The sequence below is a fragment of the Canis aureus genome, chromosome 14, assembly GCF_053574225.1.
Source record: "Canis aureus isolate CA01 chromosome 14, VMU_Caureus_v.1.0, whole genome shotgun sequence".
NCBI classification, from domain to species: domain Eukaryota; kingdom Metazoa; phylum Chordata; class Mammalia; order Carnivora; family Canidae; genus Canis; species Canis aureus.
The window spans coordinates 61612469-61636072 of NC_135624.1; the positions used below are offsets into that span (position 1 = coordinate 61612469).

At 32.7% G+C, this 23604-nt stretch overlaps 2 protein-coding genes across 2 annotated transcripts in view; one reads left to right on the top strand and one right to left on the bottom strand.

Annotated features, from left to right (window-relative positions):
* Positions 1-1691, top strand: part of STAP1 (signal transducing adaptor family member 1) — a 57488-nt gene extending 55797 nt beyond the window's left edge. Inside the window, exon 10 of the mRNA XM_077848194.1 lies at positions 1022-1691. Coding sequence (XP_077704320.1) covers positions 1022-1071 — 50 coding nt within the window. The 3' untranslated portion in view covers positions 1072-1691. The remainder of the gene's footprint in view (positions 1-1021) is intronic.
* The window catches only part of UBA6 (ubiquitin like modifier activating enzyme 6), an 83238-nt gene continuing 60216 nt past the window's right edge, over positions 583-23604 (bottom strand). The window contains exons 19-33 of the mRNA XM_077848184.1: positions 21980-22161; positions 20608-20713; positions 18326-18415; positions 18120-18200; positions 16801-16929; positions 15336-15387; positions 15184-15247; positions 13921-13990; positions 12807-12878; positions 9750-9867; positions 8167-8360; positions 7027-7154; positions 4319-4406; positions 4067-4161; positions 583-2098 (exon numbers count right to left, since the gene is read on the bottom strand). Coding sequence (XP_077704310.1) covers positions 1963-2098; positions 4067-4161; positions 4319-4406; positions 7027-7154; positions 8167-8360; positions 9750-9867; positions 12807-12878; positions 13921-13990; positions 15184-15247; positions 15336-15387; positions 16801-16929; positions 18120-18200; positions 18326-18415; positions 20608-20713; positions 21980-22161 — 1605 coding nt within the window. The 3' untranslated portion in view covers positions 583-1962. The remainder of the gene's footprint in view (positions 2099-4066; positions 4162-4318; positions 4407-7026; positions 7155-8166; positions 8361-9749; positions 9868-12806; positions 12879-13920; positions 13991-15183; positions 15248-15335; positions 15388-16800; positions 16930-18119; positions 18201-18325; positions 18416-20607; positions 20714-21979; positions 22162-23604) is intronic.

Consider the following 23604-nt stretch of genomic DNA (forward strand, 5'->3'; position numbering starts at 1 on the left):
CCTGTGTCTCTGTCTTTCTCTCATTAATAAATAAATAAAATCTTAAAAAAAAAAAAAGAAAACAAATGGTTTAAAAATATGTTTCAGGCTTAATCACAAAATGAACTTAATCCATGTTGGTTTTGTTTATATCTATTAAAGCACTGATTACTATAAATAAGAACTGATAGCAGGGTTCCAAATTTACTTCTGAAGAGATGTGGAGATTTAAATAAGAGTAAGCCATCAGATCACAGTTGAGGATTACTGAAAGACTCCCTGAAAAACATCAGTTACTATCATAAAAGCAGAGTGAAAATGGGGAAAAGGCTTCTTATAGAAAAGTCCTTTTATTATTGCTAGCCAAGAGTTCTAAGCCATTGACTTTGATGTTCCTGAATTCAATTTTAAGGAATTTTAAACATTATTCTTGAAGAAAAATTACTTATATCAAGGGTATCCATTTCCTTTAAACTCATCCCATCCACCTATCCTTGCCTCCAATGCAGAATATCCTTTTATTCATACAAATTCACATTCCACTCCGAATATATTTTCCCAATTGGCTGATACTTTTACAAAAGAATGAAATAATACAGCTGGTTGACAAAGTAATTTCAACTATTTATAAATAAAAGGAAAGTTAAGCAGAGAGTATATAAAGATACCAAATGGGAGTAATACTGATGTGACTCTAGTCGAGTTTATCAAAATCTATTAGTAGCCTGGACAGGGGATCAGATGAAAAGCAGCTAGAGAACTGACTTCCTGTGGTTACAAAATGCCAATTGCTTTAGAATGCATGACAGCCTTGAAGAAACACTTGCTGCTTTTACCAAGTTTACAGTGTTGAGTACATTTTACATCATTTTAATGAAAACATTTATACAAATTTACTGCAATATCTCCTATCGGAAAACAGAGTTTCTACCATTAAAGACCTAAAAAAATAAATTTTTATCTTTGTCAACTCCCTTTCTGGGAATGCAGGATAAAATATATGTTTCCCTTAAAATAAAATATTTTTTTTTCTGTCCAATAGGTTGCTGGAAGAAAAAAAGTCAAGACTCGACTAGTAATGATTTTTTTTAATGTCTAGTTTTCATCTACTTCTAAGGACACTCCCTTTACAAAACCTTTCAGTCTTATATACTATGACAATCATGTTTAGAGCTCCAAATAAATAAAATAGCCACGTTAGAAGGCATATTGAAGAATCCAATGATTAGCCACATTTATCTGTTCACATTCATGGATCCTCTAAGAGGGTTGTCAGAGTTCATATAATACTGTTAACATTTAATACAAGTTAACATGTGTCATCTGATCTACTGCTCATGGGTTACAACAGTGACGCTATTATTAATACAGATCCTAATTTTGGGGAGACAGTGATATTAACAAACTCCGGTTAAATTACCAGGACATTAAACTGTAACTATATAATTTAAAATGGCTACTCTTCATCCACTGCTACCATCTCCCTCTTCCCCCTGGTATTAAACTCAAAAGCCTAACTATAAGAGGTGCAGGGTGCCAAACACTTTTGTATCGGAAAACTGGGTCTCGAATAGTAAACAACAACAAAAAAAAAAATTCACAAAATAAAGATTAAACTGTTTGAATGGTTGCAACTGTTATTTTCAATTTTTTGATCTTTTATCTCTTCTGGTGACGAACATTTTTTTTCCTTCTTTTCATCCACAGAGGTTAATACACAAATTTTTTGTAAGCATTATAAAACATCATTCCAGTTCAAAATTGCTTGTGATCATATCCACATATGAAGCACTAGACAAGTGTATATTATGTTCCAAAATGCTTTAAAATTCTTCACTGTAGTTTTCTACTGATGTTTCCCTTAAATTAAGGCTTCATCAAAGAGAAATTCATAGTATTATGAATTGATTTTTTTTCATTCCTGAATTAAGTGCAATCTTTCCAAAATCAAGTAGTCCTGGAGAAAATTTAAGACAACTTCCGTTAATCAGTGTCATGACTAAAATAGTATCTTACTGGAGGTCCAGGCAAATCTTCATCTCCATCCGTGTCTGGAGCAAATGACACAGTAAGATCCACATATTTCTTTTCAGTAGAAGGTTTCACAAGTTTATGCATTCTAAGAAAAATAATCAAGGACAAATAATTTGGTAAATTCTGTAAAATGAAAGAGTGATTTCCCATGTAATGTTGCCCAGAGAATCTGGACCTGTGTGTCTGGACTTCACATTTATTTTAAAGTCTAATAATTCATCTGCTTTCATATGTTACAATTTTTCTTTACTAAAAGCTCTAAACTCAAGACATTCATTTATGTAACAGTGAATCAGTCTGGACTACCGTTAATATTGATAAAGAAAACAGACCATTTGCTAAAAGACAACGCTCTCGCCCAAAACCAAAATGTAAGCAATGTATTTTAAAAGTCAATTATTCTCATATTTCCTATAAAGTGTGGAGGCATCATAAATTCTTTAAGCATTTCTATGTAAAGAGTAAAAAGCAAACTAGATTTAAATCTTCAAATGCAAGCTAATCACAATGAAAGACATAAGCTTTACCTTTACCTTATATCCCATGTATATCTTATTTACTAAAATAAACCTATTGTAGCGATTGTCACTGATACTATCTTAAATTAAGTTATCATCTGTATTTCCTTTGATTACTGGATTAGTTTTGAGCCAGCTTTCTCCTACCTGCAATCTACTCTGCTGCCAGAACACTCTTAGGACGCAAATCTGATTTTACTCTCTTGCCTAATAATATTATGTATCATATGCCATGTACCTATCTCATATCAGGCTTTGAACTATGTAATCTATTTAAATGTCAATAATAGCTCTTGCCATTTTACAAAGATAGTTTGTCCCATTTATAACTTCTCATTCTTTCTACCGTTCATTCTCATCATCTCATCCTTAAGTTATTCCAAAATATTGATTTTCCAAATAGATCATGCATGCTCTTTATTACCTAAATGCTTTTGCATAAGCTATTGCTTTTGCCTAATACCCTTTTCAAAGGTAGCTCAAATGAAATCTACCCTAAAGTGAAGGATTGAGTTAGTAGTGCCTAAGGTATTCTGTAAAAATATTTATTATACTAATTATTCAATTACATTTTAATGATTAACATGTCTCTTTTTCATAATAGACTGTGAATTCCTTGAGGGCACAGGCTATTTAATAAAGATGTATATTAACAAAAGATTTACAGGGGTAACATTTATGGACTACCCCTTGGTTACTATTATACTGCTAGTCTTTACTACTATTTTAATGATCAACAGCTATGGGGACAATCATTCCTAGTTGTGGACAGAAAACTAAGTTTCAAAAACATTCAGTAAGCTACTCAATGTGGCAAAACAAGTAGCTGGGCATGGATGTGAATTCAGGTCTTTCAGAAGCCAAGCTTCTCTAGCCACTTAATAGGTACTTAATGTTCTTAGTAAACATCTGGTAAATGAAGATATAATAAATAAAAAATATCATTCACAAAGTATATCATGCTGGAGATTCCAAATACTGGCCAACTTATAAAGCACTATTGGGCATTACTTACAACAAATTTTAAATTCTACTAATCAATATGCTTCAGGACCACACATTCTATTCTCATCTAGGTAGTATACAGGGAATACTATTAATATATCAAAAAGATACTCAGGGATCCTAATGACAAAATAATATAAAGCAAATTAATACCTTATCTATGTAACAGCAATTTTGCTGTTTCAAATATAGATCAATAAGCCTGGATTATAGTAATTAAAAAGTGATTACTCTCATTAATTGATAATCATAGTTAAAACTTACATATGTTAAACCACCCATTATGCAGAGATGCATAGGACAAATATTTTTATGCTAATTTTTATTTATTTAATACAAGTTAACATGTCATCTGACTTGCTCCTGGGTTAAAACACTGATGCTATCAACAATGATTCTGATTTTTAGGAGACAGTGATATTAACAAAATCTAGTTAAATTAGCAGAGGTAAATCTATTTGATTTTCCAGTGTGCATTCCCCTTATGTTTTAATTCTTGTGAATCCTCTGATGTGAGGTTCAATACTTACGTTAACTTTAATCTTTTTGCATGACCTGGCATTACAGGAACATAAAGCATTTTGACTCCCTGTACCACCATCGTTGGTTCAATTCCATACTTCTCCTAAAAGTAAATACCCAAAAGATGGCAGTCAAAGCCATGTCCAAATATAAAAGGCTGGGTGACAATATATTACAACCAGTAAAAAGACACTTGACAAACTTCTGAATATTTATGAAAACCTTCAACTAATGAACTAATAAGTAAGTAAGTGTCTCACTTTGACTGCATTTATGAAATCCAAGAGGGTGAAGTCTTCTTTTCCATGTATTGTCCATCTGTCCCAAATTGTAAATGATATTCCATTTCTGTTGTAGAAAAATATTCAGAACAAAAAATTTTAATTTTTTCCCTTTAGTAATAATAAAAAGCCCCAGAAGTTCATAATTTGTTACTTAGCTACATAATAACATAGAGGAAAAAGAAAAATATAACTTATTTCCCTATCATACCATACAAGGTAGCCACTTTTATCAGTACCTTGTTGATCCTTCCAGTGTCTCATAATAAATCAGTATCTCTTAGGCAAGAGAGTTCTCTATTTAAACAGGTACATGGGTTTCTCTCTGTGGATGTTTCAGTCCCCTATTACTGAACAGCTGGGTTATTCCAATCTTTGGCTATGATAAACAATGCTACAATGAATATCTTATAAATATATCATCTGAGATGAGTGCAAATGTGTCTACAAATTTGAAATAATGCACTATATTTCTCTTATTATGAGTTATACTATTTTATACTCTTATCAGTAGTAATGTATGAGGAGAGTGGTTCCCACTCTTGCCAAGACCGATATTTTCAAATTTGTGGTTGTTGTCAATTTGAAAGTGAAAAATGAAAGTCCAGGGGGATTGTTTTGTTCTGTCACATAGTTTCTGGAACCAGATTCTAAATGTTATGATAGATCAGTAAGACACTATAATGCCTTCTAACTCATCTGAATTAAGAAAAAACGGATGAAACCATAACAAAGTACAATGCTAAGTAATGTAGTAGATTAACTGTTGTGAGTGTTCTATGGCAGTTTAGCCAGGAATGCTTCACATAAAGCAAAAGAATAAAATTGGACCACTATCTTACACCATATGAAAATTAACTCAAGGGGAGCCTGACTAGCTCAGCCAGAAGAGCATGTGACTCTTCATCTTGGGGTTAAGTTTGAGCCCCACTTTGGGTGTAGAGATTAATTAAAAATAAAATCTTAAAAAAGAAATTAACTGAAAATGGATGAAAGTCCTGCATGTAAGATCTGAAACCATAAAACTCCTAGAAGAAAACAAAAGTGGTAAGTAAGCTTCTTGACATCAGGCTTGGTGATAAGTTTTTTACATTTGATACCAAAAGCAAAAGTAGACAAATGGGACTACATCAAACTAAAAAGCTTCTACATAGCAAAGAAAACCATCAACAAAATGAAAAGGCAGACAAAATGAACAGTGGTTAATTGTTCAAATTAATAATCTTACATAAAAGAAATCTAGAAGTAAATAAACCAGGGATGTTCCATTGGTTCTGTAAAGTGACTAGTGATCCAGGCTTTCTATACTCATTACTGGGAGGCAATTTTTCACTCATGACATGTCTTATGATAGCTTTTATCTAGAAATATCCTTTCAGGGATGTTTTCAGAGGAAACAGCCTTGAATGATGAAATAGTGTCGCTCTTCAGGTCAGAGAACAGATCTGATTCCTGGACAAGGCAATAAAGATAATGCCTCTCTGCTGGGCATAAGTGGTCAGATTTGCCAGCAGTCTTTGCATAAAATTGGGGTATTCTTAAGCTCAGTGTTCCTTAGCTGTAACAGATCTATTGCATGTATAATATCAACCTGGATGTTCTGCATTATCCGCATGGGACTTGGAGGGCAAGAGAAAACAATGCAAACATGAAGCTCATGTTACCTGCTATGCCAGAAGTAATAAATTGAATTAAAAAGAAAAGAAAAGGCAACCTACTGAATGGAAATAAATACTTGCAAATCATGAATCTGATAAGGATGAGTAACCAAAATATATAAAGAACCTGAAGACATACAAACAGGTATGAAAAAGTGCTCAACATCACTAAACACCTGGGAAATGCAAATCAAAACCATAATGAGGTATCACCTCACATCTATTAGAATGGCTAATACTAAAGACAAGAAATACCAAGTGTTGGCAACAGTACGGAGGTTCCTTAAAATATTAAAACTAGAATTACCATATGATCCAGCAATTTCACTTCTGGGTATTTATCCAAAGAAAATGAGAGTAAGTAACTCCAAGACATATCAGTACCCCCAATAAAAGAAATCTTGTTATTTGGAACAACATTAGCATTATGCTAAGTGAAATAAGTCAGAAAAGACAATAATATCTATGATCTCACTCAGATGTGGAATCTTAAAAAAAAAAGAAACCAATGTGAAACTGAGCTCAGAGATAGAGACAACAGATTAGTAGTTGCCAGAGGTGGGACTGGGGTATGAGCAAAATGGGTGAAAAGAGTCAAAAGGTGTGAGCTTACAGCTTTAAGATAAATTAGTCATGGGCATATAATACACAGCATGGTGACTATAGCTAATAATACTATGCTGTATAGTTGAAAGTTGCTAAGAGAGCAGATCTTAAAATATCACAAGGAAAAGACTATGCTTAACTCTGTATGGTGATGTTGACTGGACTTATTATTCTGATCATTTCTTAATACATTTAGGTGTTGAATCATTGGGTTGCACACCTGAAACTAATCTAATGCATGTCAGTTATGTCTCAATTAAAAAAAAAAAAAGAAATGCTTCATGAAGATGGGATTTTGACTTAGTCTTAGCAAGGATTACTATGTCCATAAGAAAAGGAGACGTGAAATGATATTTTCCTTTTAGAAGGTAAAAATTTTATTTCATTTTTTATTATTGAAGAGAAATAGACTTTCATGCATACCTGATTTCAGTTCTTTTTACTTCAGATGTCTCTGTAAACACTATAATTGGAATAGCTAAGTTAAGGAAACAATTTTTGTAAGCTTCAAATGGATAGTCACCAGCTACCTTGATCATCTCCAATGCAACCTAGATAAAAGAAGGTGATCTGATTATATAGAGCCCAAAACTATTTATGACTTTAAATGCATTTATTTAGGGATGCCTGGGTGGCTCAGCAGTTGAGTGTCTGCCTTTAGCTCAGGTTGTGATCCCAGGGTCCTGGGATCGAGCCCTACATCAGCTCCCTGTGGGAAACCTGCTTCTCTCTCTGCCTAGGTCTCTGCCTCTCTCTCTGTGTCTCTCATGAATAAATAAATAAATAAATAAAAATCTTTAAATAAACAAATGCATTTATTTAATTTTCCTAAATTCTTCTCAAGCGTTTCTCTGTAAAGAGTAAAAGCAGCTACTAGATTGAAATAATAGGAATTTTTTATAAATCTGTCCACTTTTTGCATATCTTATACTTTCAAACTTTTCACCTGTTCTATATGGGTTGAACAAAGTTATTAAAATGACTAATTTAATCATTTAATCTTCCTATTGTGGAAGACATGAGAATTCAAGAAATTAATACTCTAAAATCCTTTAATACAGGAGCAGATAATTACATAGCTTTGAAGTATAACACTATAGTACAGCATAACAACTAGGGCGAGCCTAAAGATTCTGAATCATTAAGGAAAGATTAAACTGTAAGAAATCTGAATCACTAACAGGAATTACATTTTTTAAGGCAAAGAACTAAAATCTAATACAATCAAAGACCAACCATTAGAGCAGTTCACTTTATTCAAGAAAAAATAGAGTGCTTTGTATGGAGAATACAAGAATGATTAAGAGTATTATTGCTTGTAATAATAATTATACTCTATCTTGACAGAGGTTAGTTATTATATTAAAATATCTATATATCTATAAAGCTTCAAAATGTGGATGACCTTATTTTCAGAAATACCTTGAAATTTAAAATGATAAGATCAATATGGATCCCTCCTTCTCTAAGATCTCTGAGTGACTGGCTAGTGTGGCATAGTAGGGAAAACAGGTAAGAGGCAATGAAAAAGAAGTATTTCCATTTAAAGAATAATACACTCACCAAGCCAGAAACTGCAGCAGTGGATGTTGCTATTGCAGGTATAATTTTACCAGCTATGCGCTTTGTCTTAAAACGGTCAGCTGGTTCAATGCTATACATTTTGGCACGAAGGTTTGATGCAGCTGTAATGAAATCTATGTGTCCATTATGTTCATCATCTTTCTCAAATGAAAGCACTGCCATCTGAAGATCACCTGATCATAACAACCAGAAAAATAAAGTTTTGTAGTAATTTGTAAAGGTTTTATTAGGTAAAAAACAATGTGGATTCGTTATCCTTAAATATTCCTTTACAAAACACACGAAAAAAATCCAGAAAGATGAAGTTATTGAAGGATATGAAAATGATGGCTGTGATATCACTAAATCAGAGAAATTTCTATATTAAAAAAAATCTTTCTAAAAAACAGAAAATAAGAAACCATATATCACATCTGCTATTAAGTGGCTTACAAATAAAGTTAACATTGGGTATTGTACTAAAATTGTTTCCATAAATACTATTCTAAACATTTTGCCCCTGTTAACTAAGTACAGGGTCAGTGAGTCTAACAAAAACACGTATCTGTAATATTTCTAGATTAGTGATTTCAAAAATCATTCTGTAGGTAGGGCAGCCTGGGTGGCTCAGCAGTTTAGCACCGCCTTTGGTTCAGGGCGTGATCCTGGAGACCCAGGATTGAGTCCCGTGTCGGGCTCCCTGCATGGAGCCTGCTTCTCCCTCCATCTGTGTCTCTGCCTGCGCCGCCCCCCCCGCCCCGTGTCTCTCATGAATAAATAAATAAAATTTTTAGAAAAAAAATCATTTGTAGATAGGTGTAGTTTGATCTGTTATAAAAAAGAGAAAGTAAGAAATGGTATTTTCCTAGAATTGTAACATACCTGTATTCTATTTACAAAATAAATAGTTGGCTAACCTAGGTTCTTATTTCCTGAATTTTACTGGTTTGTACATAAAAATCCTGAAGGTCCGGAAACTGCTGATTTATGTAATAAAGCATGGTAAGCAGTTCTAAAAACATAGCTAATGGCTTTGTTTTTAAGGAATACAACTTTGGTTTTCTTATGTTTAAAACCATTTAGCAAGGATGTATGCAGGTCAAGATGTATTTCCCATGTATAACTAAGGAGACTAATAAGCCAGAAGAAATCTATGGCTTTTTATCCTTAAAGTGATAAAACTGGCTTGTGTTAGTCTATATGGAAACTCCATTTTTTTGCTCTTTATGCTGGCCATGAGTTGTTTTTTTTTTTTTTTTTTTTGGCCATGAATTAAAAAGGAATCACACAGTAGAATCCCAAGGACTACACCAGTTAGAACAATGACAATAAAGCAGATAATACATTTCTGAATACATTTCTGAATGTATGTACCTTCTAGCAATTGAAGGTAGGGAAAAAGGTGACAAATAATGAATTTAGTCACAGTTAAAGATGAACAGTGACTTTCATATGATCGTGAAATCAACTAACATTGTTATTATTATAGTTATTATTTAGTCCCATAAGCTTTTGGGTGTAGAGCTTATTGATCATAAAAATTCCCTCTAGTTCAAAGCATTTTTATAAAGATTTCCTCTTACTTGTGGTAGCTTTATTAGATGAAATAGCCTTTTCTAGTTGGAAAACAGCATTCCTCTCATCTTCATTGCTAATAGGAACATGGTCTGGTTTCCTTGCAGTTTCATCTGTTTGAACAACCTTTAAATACATGGACATATATTCACTATTGTTATCATAGCCTGTACTTAAGTCTGATTTCCATATCTTTTTTACCAAATAAGTCACACAGAGAAGATATTCCCTCTATCTAGTTTAATCACATTATTTTTTATACAATGTTTTAAATAACTGAAATATATAAGAAAAATCCAGGAAAATGAAGTTATTGAAGGATATGAAAATGATGGCTTTGATATCACTAAATCAGGCATGGAGCCTAATACAGGGCTCAATCTCACAACCATGAAATTAAGACCTGAGCCAAGATCAAGAGTCACTTAACCGACTGAGCCAACCAGGCCCTCTGCTAGTTTAATCATATTAATCATTATGGCCCAGAGCATTTTACAGCTTCCATTGCTAAGTAATGTTATTTACATATTTATTATGTATTTCCTTACACTGAATGTCAACTCCTAGAAAAGTGATCTTTATCTTGTTCACTGAGAGAAATTCAATATATTTAAAACAAATTATCTCGTGTTAAAATATTTACTGAATAGCTTACAAGATCTGTATTTATATAGATCTCTTAAAATTCCACAGTATAATGAAGTTAATATTTATCAAGAGTCTGCAATTCTGAGAAATCTACTTCAAACCAAATTGTATAGCTCTAACTGGTGCAGAGCTGTTTTCTGTCTCCAAAGAAATCCATAAAATACATAATATTGACATCCTTTAAATAATTACTGATTGCTGATAAGAAGTTGTTTCCGAAAGAATAAGTCTTCCTTCATATAGATGTATGCTTAGAGCAGCACCATCTAAGTAATTTATCTTTAAGATATTACTTATTAAACATTCCACAAGGGCAGTAAAGTTAACAATTTCAGACAAAAAAAACTATCTGCATCATCGCTAATTAAAAATACTACTTCTTTTGTACAGTGCACATTCAACTTACATTTTTATAGATTAAGTATTATTTTAAGTATTTAAGAAATAGTAAAGAGTTAAGGAAACAGAAACTTCTGTTTTCCAGAATATCTAGTTGGTATTTTTGGCATCTTTTAACAAGTGCTAGACTTTGAAGCTTTGGTGTGAGTTGCTTCAGGAAGTTGTGAAAAGCTCATAATTCACGTTAAAACTAAAACTGTAGCTAAATGGCTCAGGATAATTTATTACCCCAAAACTTTGATAGAGAAAGAAGCAATTCAAGGCATAAAACACTGAAGAGCAATAAAGATTAGTGAAGTTATTGATACATGTTTCTTTGGCTTGTCTAGCAGTTCTGTTTACTAGAAACATGCGTTAGGAACTTACTTTTTTTAAAAAAACATTTATTTGAACATAGTTGACAATGTTAAGTTACTTTCACGTTTTCAATAAGGTGATTCAATTTCTCTATAATTATGTGATGATCACAAGTGTTACTACCATCTGTCACCATACAATGCTATTACAGTATCATTGACTATATTCCCTATGCTGTGCTTTCTGTTCCCTTGACTTAATTCATTTCATAACTAGAAACTCCTTTACATAGGAATTCTGTTTACCTTTCTGTTCTATTCTTGATAAGCTGTAAGTCATGAACATTTCATTCAGCACACCCATTTATTTGTATAAAATCAAACAGCTACAAATTTTCCTTTTCCCTAAAATAAAAGTGCAGAATGGCAGACTGCACACATCACTTCCTGCTTGAATTTTATAGGGAGGCAATCATTATTCCATATTTTTCAATATTACTAGAGTATAAGGGGAACAAAAGATTGTTTTGTAGATGATTTTTAGAGTGTATACAAAAAGGCATATAATGAACATGTGAAAAAGAAAAATACTTAGTATTTTCAAACTTTCCTATTTATCCAGCCTAAATTTCACATTCCATCTTTATTAATATACTGCTTATCTCTTTCCTTCCAACATATTTGCCCTATAAAATTCCAGTCCTAGTTATATCCAATTTTTCAGCTATTCTATGGCAGCACTCAGGCATCCAAATGCCTTTTTTCTAGCCACATTTATATAATACATTAAGTAGATTAACATTAAATGGATTCTCAATGCTGTTTCAAAATTCTACTACGACTTCTAATAACTGATTTTCCCATCCCCTTGAGCAGTTTTTTCACACGTTATTTTTCCCTCTGCTCAAACTTCCTTTAACTTCTTTTCCTCCTCACCTGGAGCTGCTATCCATGCTTCTTATTTCAACTAAGAAAATAATAATCTTTTTTTCTCTCCAATTCCAATCCCTGTCAGGACAACATACACCAGACTCCAATCGCTATCATAAATTACCTTTTACCTACTACTTCATTCAAACCATCATCATCTTTTGCCTATAACCTAATAGTTTTTCATGCTTCCTCTCTCATGCCCTATATAGTCATTCTTAACACACCAGCCAGAATCATCCTTTTAAATATAAGCCAGATTGTGTTCTCTGCTTAAAATACTTCACTGGCTTCTTATCTTATAATAAAACATTAAATACTTATCATAACCCCAAGTATCTCTCCTATTTCACTGTCTACCACTCTTCTTACATACTCTCCTTCAGAAGAATCCTCCTTCAAAGTCTTTCAGGGCTTTTCTCTGAACTTGTTTTGCTTGTGTGCATTATTCTTTCACCACATAATAGCATGGCTCACTCTATCACTTCCTTTAGGCTTCTGCCCAAATGGTACTATATCAGAGGCTTTCCCTTTAGCCCACAAAAAATGACACCAGCTCCATCACCCTTTACTTCTTTTCCTTGTTTTTAATTCTTAGCACTATGTCCATATTGCAGTATTATAATAATAGCATGTTTTTTTTAATAGTCCGCCTCTCGCCCAACAGACTATACTTTCATAAGAGCAAGAATTTTGTTTTGTTCATTGTGGGATTCTCCAGGTTTAGAATGAGACTTGATACAAGTAAAAGTTCAGTAACTATTTGCTGAGTGAATAAATTTCCAAACATACCTTGTTAGAAGGTTTGAATTCTTGAATCTTTACTTCAGAAAGAATATTCAAGAGGGCATCTGCTGATAAGTCCTGTTTTTTTAAAGAGTTATTTTGTGAACATTTTTTTTAAAATTCTGAATTCTAAAGCTAAAAAATCCTAAAGAGATCCTTTATCATACTAAATTTGAATAATTTATCATCTGACTATTTAGACCATATCCATTTGTGACATTTACCTTTATTCTATAGAAATACCATTCATATAAAGGCTGGGAGGCAGGGGTGGTGTGTGCAAAAAAATTCCTTATTACTCAATGAACTTGAAATCTTAGTTCTTTCCATAAATTTTTAAAAAGATAGTTTTAGGACTGGTTGTATCAGACTGAGTGCTCCGCGATCAGGGACTATCTCGTCATTGTTTTATAAAGTTCCCCACACAAAGTTATACTTGATAAATATGGACTCAATAAATGAAATATGTAAGTAAATGGAATTCATACCTTTGGAAGTAGAAAAATATTTAAATGGTTCAAGATGAACTAAGATGAATTTATTAAGGCTATCAGATCTATATCCATTTTTAAGAAGCTGCTTAGGAAAAACTGAGACATACTGCTTTTGAGGTCACCTACATTCTTATCACAGAATTGCCACTCTTTTTTTAGAAAAAGAATACCAGACTGAATGACACTATTTTAACCAGACATTTATGGTATATTTTACCATTAACTCCAAAAAGGATTAGTTTACACTAGGCATTTTTATCTGGATCCAAAATAGCCAGTGTTAATTATGGCTCTAGTTCGTATTTGCCCATTTAGCCTACCTAAAAGTATAGCGATTTATTTGGTTCTATTTTGCATCTGTGAAGAAAAAAAGCACTAATGCAGATCTGCCTTTCAATTAAAACTATATTAGATGCTTTAGATAATAGTCAATAAAGATGTCTAAAGAAATAGGTAGGATAAAGGTTAAGAAATCTCAACATGTGATAGTACAGCAAAACAAAAAGTTTACGTTAAAGAATGATTCTTGTAACATAAAAACATATTTTGATGATGCAATTAGCTGGCATGTCATCAAGTTTTTACCTGGTTTTGTATCAGTTCCTAGAGCCTGAAGGTTATCTTACCTCTTCTGTAAATGGAATGCAATAGACTGCAGCATACAGTTTTGCAGCATTCAGAAGAAAACTGAAGTGCCTTTTGAAATTAAAAATATGGCAAAGTGTGAATGCACAGTTTCAAAGATGCTTAATTCACCAAAACTATAGCTTTTGAAATGCTGAAGAAAAATAATCACAGAATTTTCGTTACAGGAATATTTAAAAGTTAGGCAATGAACTTCTGGTCTAGATGAAAGAAATACAGAAGCTTTAAGAAACATTAAATGTTCATCCTTCTAGGGATCCCTGGGTGGCACAGTGGTTTGGCGTCTGCCTTTGGCCCAGGGCGCGATCCTGGAGACCCGGGATCGAATCCCACATCGGGCTCCCGGTGCATGGAGCCTGCTTCTCCCTCTGCCTATGTCTCTGCCTCTCTTTCTCTCTGTGACTATCATAAATAAATAATAATAATAAAAAGAAGACCATAAAAAAAAATGTTCATCCTTCTAAGTAGTAATATTCAGAAGATGATCATGATTACTTTGGGGAGAGGAGTGGCAAAAAGTAGAAAAATTAGACTAGTGAAAGAAAATTCATTTTAACTCATAAAAAATTAGAAATTTGGTTTAAAAGAACATATATTAGGTTCAAATTAAGCAAATGAGTTTGTTTAAAAACACAAGGGAAGTTTTAAAGGAGAAGTAGTCAGGATAAGGGGACTGGAAGCCTAACATAAGCATCAGATAAGAAAACTAAATTAGAATTATTTGTTGAAAGGAAGGTTAACAAATTAAGTGTTTAATTGAAATACATAAATATGGGTGTTTGTGCATGTGTGTATAAATGTCTATCTAATATAGATACGGTATACAGGTATTCATTCAAACTCAACTATTTTGAAAATTAATTTGAGATAATTTAGGGAGACAGTAGTAATCATTTTTCCTTCTGTATCACTAAAGGTCCTTAAATACTGGCTCTACTTAACAGGAAAACATTTGTTGTTATTTTATGTTTATTTCTTATGGATAACGTCAAAGAGGTAATACTTTGCTTTCACTTAAGATAAAAATAATGAAGTTATTTTACTATCTAAATAAACAGATTCACATATATGTGAAGGACTGTGGCTGGCTTTGCTGGACAGACTAATATGCTAAATAACTCTTAGATGAAGGGGTATGCAATAATTTAACATTTACAGAGCCTGAGGTTTTTACCCTATAAACAAATACGTAGTTAAGAAATTTACAATAAAGGATGCATAAAAAACTAGATACAAATACTTACAAAGGTTCATTTAAATCAAATTTTATTGGAGAGGGTGGCCTCTTTGGTGACTGCCAAAACAAACCTAACAGAATATACAGATATTAGTTTCATTATAGACACTTAGAAATAAATTATATTAAATGTTCTTCACAAGACTTGGTCACACTTACTGCCATCTTTTAATCTTGTGTCTAGAGGAAAACAGTGAAGAAGCTGAAGAGCCTAAAGAAGAATATTTAAAAAAATCACTATTCAATATTATCCGAGGTAAAAAAAAAAAAATAAAAATGCACAAGAAGATATACACTGAAGCCTCCAGCTACCCTTATATTCCTTATCTCCATTTTCCTTGTCACTGCCCCCCATACCTGTAATAACCTCTATTGTTATTTTCTATCAACATATAGTTCTTTTTTTGCATCTACAGCAAACATAAATATACATTACTTAATCACTTTTTATACAAATGGTGACTTATTTTACATAACATTCTGCTCCTTTCAAAGAGCTAATCCTTAAAACAAAAATGAAGCCAGTAAAAATATACAGTATTTTGTATTTTGAAATGATAAATGATGGTTGAGATTTGCTTCAAAACCATCTGGGGAGAGTATGTTGGGAGGTATATGGATAAAACAAGATTATCTATAAGTTGGTAAATGTTCAACCTGGGTGACAGATTTGTGAAAATTACATGGGGGTTCATTATGCTATTTTTTCCACTTTCTATGGTTAAATTTTTCCATAATAAAAAAGCTTTTAAAAAAAGGTATAAAAGGTAAGAGGACTAAAGAGAGTACTTTGGATTTTGAAACAAGGAGTCATTGATAATTATGGTAAAAATAATTTGAACAGCAGTGGAGAAAGAAGACATATCTATTGGATGAGGAAGTAGCAATAGCAAGTATAAGATCACTCTTCTAAGCAAAAGAGACCAGAAGGAAGTGAAAAGCAAGGATAAGTGAAACCAAAAGACTTTTTAAAAAAGAAAAACTTACTTATATTCTGATAGGTAACAGCCTAAAGAGAGGGAGAGACTCAAGAGAGTGCAGGACACATTCTAGCAATTTTAAGTAATGGGAGAATAACAGCTAATATTTAATGAGCACTTACAGGCTAGGTTCTGCTCAAAGTGCTTTACATGTAATTCACTCATTTGATGCTCACACTAGCCTATGAATTACATGCCAATTTATTATCCTCATTTTACAAACGAGGTAACAGACCAAAACAGACATAAAATACGATTTTGGGTATCGGTGGGCAAGGCAAAATTCAACAAAATTTCTGACAGTATCTCTATTTTCTCAGTTTCTTGCTTTATTCTGAATAATAAACTTTTAGACTACTAGTGAAATGTATTCCTTATTTTCTAAAGGGAACCTCTACCTGAAACCCAATTTGCACACAGAAAAGATAAGGATCAAGTAAATGTATTTCTAACAAACTAATGGATGGAATATAAGTGTATTCTTTTAACATTCAAAGAGAAACTAGCTATGTGCCCTGCACTTGTTTTCACTTAATTTATTACTTATTTCTGAAAAGATTCTCGAATGAAAGAGATGTTTGGTCCAGGGAAATTAATTTGGTAGCAATTAAATGAGCAATTAATATGTTATAATGCGTACTTACCTTATGGTTAAAATATTTTTCAAACTTTAACCTTGCTAACTCTATACACTGGGACCAATTTCTAGGTCTTCTGCTAAGTAACTTAATAACTTGAAAACAGCCTTCTAAACTGTGTCCAGTTTGTATCTTCTAGAATGAAGGAAAAAAAAAACCAAAATAAATACATTTCCAATTAAATACACAATACCCATCACTCACCCATATCATTACTGGGAAGTATTTTTTTTTTTTTTTTTAAAGATTTTGCATTTAATTATCTTGAGGAAAGAGAGCAAGAGAACACCAGAGACAGAGAGAGGGCACAAGCTAGGGGGAGAAGCAGAGGGAGAGGGAGAAGCAGACTCCCCACTGAGCAGGCAGCCTGATGTGGGGGTTGATCCCAGGACCCCAAGATCATGATCTTGGCCAAAGGCCGACATGTAACCAACTGAACCACCCAGGCGCTCCTATTCCCGGGAAGTATTAGCCAAAGTTTGAAGTGCCAGCTCACGTGCCCTATAATTTTAGTATTTTTACCATGAGCTCCCTTCCATGTCCCTGCCTTTTTCTTATTCCTATTTCTTTTTGGAGGGAGAATGGAAAAGGACAGCACATGAAATTTCAGCTGTAATTTCTTTTTTTTTTTTTTCAAAGATTTTATTTATTTATTCATGAGAGACACAGAGAGAGAGGCAGAGACACAGGCAGAGGGAAAGGAGGCTCCATGCAAGAAGCCCGATGTGGGACTTGATCCGGGGACTGCAAGATCACATCCTAAGCTAAAGGCAGACACTCAACCACTGAGCCACCCAGGCGTCCCTCAACTGTAATTTCTTATCTGACAAGTTATCCTCATGTCTAGCTAGCTGCTAAGTTGTTGGTATTACATATGTACTTAATATAATAAGTGCTTATAAATAACATTTTATTTATACTAAAAAGTTGGGCTGTTTAATATAGGAATAAGGAAAAGTAAGAACATATCTTTAAAGTTGCCCGCATCATGAAGACTATTTAGTCTGAGAGATTACTGTCCACTCATGAAATTTTCATTAGAACTCACCTCAGTTTTTTTCCAAAGAGTTTAACAAGTTATTTTATTATTTGTAGCTGTCAATATTATTACATCTTTCTTAGATTGAGTCATATGAAGTCCTGTTCATACAAACTTAAAAAACGGGGTTATTTGTGACTTGCTAATTTCAAGATTCCTCATGTACTTACTATGTATAATAATGATGCTATAATCTTTCTTTAAAGAGGTGAAATAAACTATAGGCAATTTGCAAATAAGACACTGAGACAGTGTTGAGATTATATTAAAATGTATTGATTTTTACCTGTAGCACCTCTTCTGCAGATGGATAGGTTTGCCAAAATTTGTTAAACAATGCAGGCTTGTGGGAAAAAGAACTTTCAAACTATAAAGGAAAAAAAAGTTACAAATAGAAGTCTGTTTTAAAATTGGAAACATCTTTTCTACTTCAAATTGGAAACATCTTTTCTACTTCAAATAAAAATTTCTTAAAATAAAGATCTTTATTACCTTATCTCTTGCCCACTGTATAGTATGTTCAATAGCAGCTGGAAAGGATTTTAGAGTACAAAATGGTATTTCCTCTTCTGGGGGATCCCGCTGATTTATAAAACATGACAATAGATAGTTAAGAAAATTAAAAAAAAAGAAAAAAAAAGAAAATCAATGGCAATTTTTCATTGATTGAATTTACTTGAATGTTTTAAGACCATTAAAAAATGGTTTTGAGTGTTTTATGACCATTTAAAAAAATTAAATAATAAATGAATCCAATATTTTTAAATCCTCTTTCTCTTAGGCAAGTAAGAGGGAAAAATGGATTTTTTTGACACTCATTTGTTAATAGCAATGTCACAAAAAAACATGAATTTTATTACAACTTATTACCTGTGCACTTATTTGGTACCATGTGGTACTTATGGCAGGTTCTCACATATAATTAATTTTTTCTACAAGAGTCAAGGTGACATTGAAAACTACAACATTCCCTACTTTGAAAAGTAATTCAAGAATTCTCCAAAATGGTGCTCAGCATACCACGAGTTTCTTTCCCCAAGGAGAAAAAAATTTAGGAGCAGGGATCATATGTCCTTGATGCTTCATACAGTTTCTTAAAGAAGTGTGTTTTAAATAAACAACATATCAAAAAGAATGAAATCTTGACATTGCAATGACATGGATGGAGCTGGAGAGCATTATGCTAAGAAATAGATCAGGCAGAGAAAGATATATACCATGTGATTCCACTTTTATGTGGAAGTTAAGAAACAAAACAAATGGGAAAGGAGAAAAGAGAGAGGCAAAGCACGAAACAGACTCTTAATTACAGAGAACAAACTGATGGTTACCAGGCGGAGGCAGATGTGGGGATAGGTTAGATAGGTGATGGGGATCAAGCAGTGCACTTGTGATGAACAACAGGGTGGTGTATGGAAGTGCTGAATCACTATATTGTACACCTGAAACTAATATTACACTGTATGTTAGCTAACTGGAATTTAATAAAAACTAAAAAAATAAAATAAAATAAAAAAATAAAAAATTAAATTAAAAAAATTTAAACCATTAAAAATAACTTTCAAAAAAGAAAGAAAAAAGAAATGGTAAATGTCTATACTGTCTCATGTAAAAAAAATACCATTAAAAAGACCCTTTTTCTATTACATTTGGCTTAGGCGTATTATTTTTTTTAAGATTTTATTTGTTTATTCATGAGAGACACAGAGAGGCAGAGATATAGGCAGAGGGAGAAGCGGGCTCCCAGGGAGCCCGAAGTGGGTCTTGATCCTAGGACCCCAGGATCACGTCCTGAGCTGAAGGCAGATGCTCAACCACTAAGCCACCAAGGTGCCCCAGGTTTATTGGTTTAATCAATCTAAAATGACTCACTTTATCTCTTCTTACTTAGAGATTTATATTTCAGTTTGTTTATGTGAAATACCATAAAATATTTTATAAACCAAAAAGGGAAGCCAGAAGAGAATTCTATTTTTTCTAAATATAAAGTCAGAGAATATAGTAAGAGGCTTGGGAAAATTGTGGTAGAATAACACAAACAAGGAACTTTTAGAATTTTAACAGCATTCTCTATTTTGAAAATCTTCCAATATGACTTCAGCATATCATGATTTTCTCTAATTTCCTTCAAATTAAACTTAGAATTTTGTCTACTATAATGTTCTTACTATATAAACTTTGGATTTCATGAGAATGGGAAAACATTTTATAAATATTTAACAATTTTACTAAAGCAAACATTAACTATGAAATAAAGTGATATTTACACTTGTAAAAAAAATTCTTTCCATTTTACAACTTGGGTTTATCTTTTTTAAAATCATAAAGCCTACAAATGTTTCCCAGGCCAGTATTTTTCAACTTTGGCAGTATATCAAAATCACTTGCAGAGGTTAAAAAAAAGTGACATCTATATGCTTTACATATATAGATGGCTTGGTTTCCTCCCATGGAACAACTGAGTCTTCAATAAGATTTTGGATGGGTCACCAGTTCAAAGGTTGTTAGAAAACCAATCAAGCACCTCTGAGAAATAAACAGTAAAGACAAGAATGAGATTGCAAAACACCAGAAACAAAATTTTGATGATTTAAAAATTAAGTTCAGTTCTCTTTAAAAAAATGCATATGCATATATGCATGGAAATTACTGACAGATTAACAGACAGATTAGGAAAGCTAAATCAAATCTGCTGACTAAAGAGAAAAAAATGAGATATAAAAATTATGATATAAAGAAGATAAACATTTACTTCAAAAACTCAGTTCACTTACATGACTATTATAGGATTCAGTTAAATGAGGAACAATAACTTCAGTGTGTCCCTTAGTGCCCATTGTTCCAGAATCTAAGAGGGGTCGTAGATTTGCTAAGCAACGGCTATTTGAAAAGATAACAGGTAACAAACATTTAAGTGAGCAATAACAATGTAAGCAGAGGACATCTCACCACCTTCTGTTAATCATTTCACACACTGATAACTTCTGGATGTAGTATCTCAGGAAACAGATACATTACCACCAAATAATGCATTTATCATTTCTGTCCCGCTCCTCCCACAAATTTTGTTGCCCAACCCAGTAATTTTTGTCTGTTTCTTCTTTGACTACTACTAAATTTTGGGCTTCAACTTTCTTTTACTCTAGGTTAATTCTTAATGTACTGCGTCCCTTCTTCTCTTGCTTCCTATTTCTTCTTTGGTTATTTCCTGACTACAAATTCTGTTCTACTGTATCTTCTCAATGTTATTTTTCTCCCAAACATTAATCTTCTTCCTTAATACGTTCAATACCTATATTCTACACATGTTAATTTCTTAAAGTTTTTATTCTTCCTCTGCCCAAGATTACCAACTTTCCACTACACTCTCCACTGGTAAATTTTCTTCTGTTAATAAATCTGTTCTCTAACCGTAACATTAGAGAGTCATATAAAGAAGTAAGGAAAATTATGTAAGGTGTACACATTATAGTCACTCATTCATCTACTTATTTAACAATATTTCCTGAATGACATATGTTGGGCACTGAGGATACAGTGATTGGAAAATAAATGGTCCCTGAATAAGTGATTTAGTGAAGAAACAAATACCAATTAGTGTATCAATAAAAATAAGCACTATGACAGAAAAAACAGAGTGCTGTGAAAGATTACCAAGGAGAATCTACAGAACTTAGTGGTTGAATAAAGTCTGTTTAAATAAAGACATTCGGGATGCAACTGAAAGATTGGGAAAAAACAAAAACAAAAACAAAAACTAAAGTAGGTAGATTTGGAATCAAGATTGTTAAAACAAGATAAACAATTTCCTAATCTGAAGGAGAGTATGTACAAGTCTTTGAGGTGTAAAAGTGTTGGATGCCTTATAAAAAACTGAAAGAAGCAATGTGTGGCCGGAATGACGGAGCCAGCAAAGATAGGTAAATTTTAAGCTAAAGTGGTAGCAGATGGCAGACACTCCATGAAAAACATTTAGGCCATGTAAAGATTTTGAATTTTATCTTAGGTATAATGGAAAATCATAAAAAGGATTTGACAGAAATACAAAGAATGATCAGAAAATTGGGTAACTTTTTAATAAATAGGTGTGGAAAAAAGTGAAAACAAAAGAAAAAAATTTTATGAGCCTGCATTTCAAGAACATACCTGTCTACATATCTCCTGGCTTCCACATTATCTAATGCTGTAATAATTATATCTTGTTTAGTATAGAACTCGTCACTGTAAATAGCCTCAGTGGCTGGACATACTTTGTTCAAGTGTGCATCTATCTTTAATTGAGGATTTATTTTCAGGGTTGCATCCGCAGCAGTATAGCTTTTAGGTTTCTAAACAAATAACAAATAAAAACAGAAGAAATAAGTGTTAAACAGAAAAAGTAGGCCGTGAGTGAACTTACCACATTTTTTTATATGAGAGTAATGAGGCCAGCTTTCATTTTCATTTGTGGAAATTACATTCATTGTAGTCATATTACATTTAATAATCCAGATTAGTCTGAATAATTAATACATTTTTAATGGAAATCTAAACAGCCTCTATCTTAACTACTATGTGCTTTAGAGTTCTCAAAATATCAATTATTAATAGTGTTTTTCCTAGTATTACGGTCTGAACTTGGTAAGTGCCTAGGAAAAAATAAGAACATGTTCAGTACAATATTAGAAATCATAACTGCAGAAGAGGTATGGGAAGTTAACACTTTGGTACTGAAATCTTACAAAAATATTAGTATTTCTAGATGGAAATATTTAAAAAATTATAATATATGTTTGTTTTATGAGGTCTCCTGACATGTTTTTACCTCTTTTTTTTTTTTTTTTTTTTTTTTAAACTTTTATTTATTTATGATAGGCACACAGTGAGAGAGAGAGGCAGAGACACAGGCAGAGGGAGAAGCAGGCTCCATGCACCGGGAGCCCGACGTGGGATTCGATCCCGGGTCTCCAGGACCGCGCCCTGGGCCAAAGGCAGGCGCCAAGCCGCTGCGCCACCCAGGGATCCCATGTTTTTACCTCTTAATGCTGTTAAGTACACAAACTGTAAACTCTGTTGGATCAAAGTAAAATTAAAACAAACAAGCAAAAAACAGGCTTTAAAAGTTTTTCTGTAAGTAAAATGCAGAGTGAATGAATTGTGTGACATATATTTTGGTTCCTGACAGACGCTGTTAATTCTTTTGTGTGTTTGGATTGGTGAGGCAATTATGCCACCTACTTTAGTAGTTACTTTTCTGTTAATGACATTCCTTAGTTTACCAAGATTATTGATGCACTGTTGAGCAATAAAGTGCAAAAACATTTCTAAAGTAAAAGCAAGTATGTTTGACTAAAATCCTTTTCTTAAATATTTTGATCTCTAGAAAAGACTGAAACCCAGCATGATTTTACAATAAAGAGGATGTTTAATGGTCAAGCAAGATCAAAGAGCAAAAAATTCTAAGTGCCAAACTTCACTTATTGTGTAATAGACTCCCTTCCAAAATGTGTCAAATGTGGGATCCATTAAAGTTTTAAAGTCTCTGCATCCTTAGTTTCTTTTTTTTTTGCTTACATCCTTGGTTTCTAAGATTAAATATGGAGACACACCTTCATTATAAAATGGAAAAAAATACTGCCCATGATTCACAACTTAGATTTTAAATCCAAAATCAATGCAAAAAAAGTTTTTACATCAGAAAATAATTTTATATTTGTCCCAAATGTCATTCCCCATGTTTGATAAGAGATTCTAATAAAATAAAAACACATTATACTTGTTCAAGTACCATA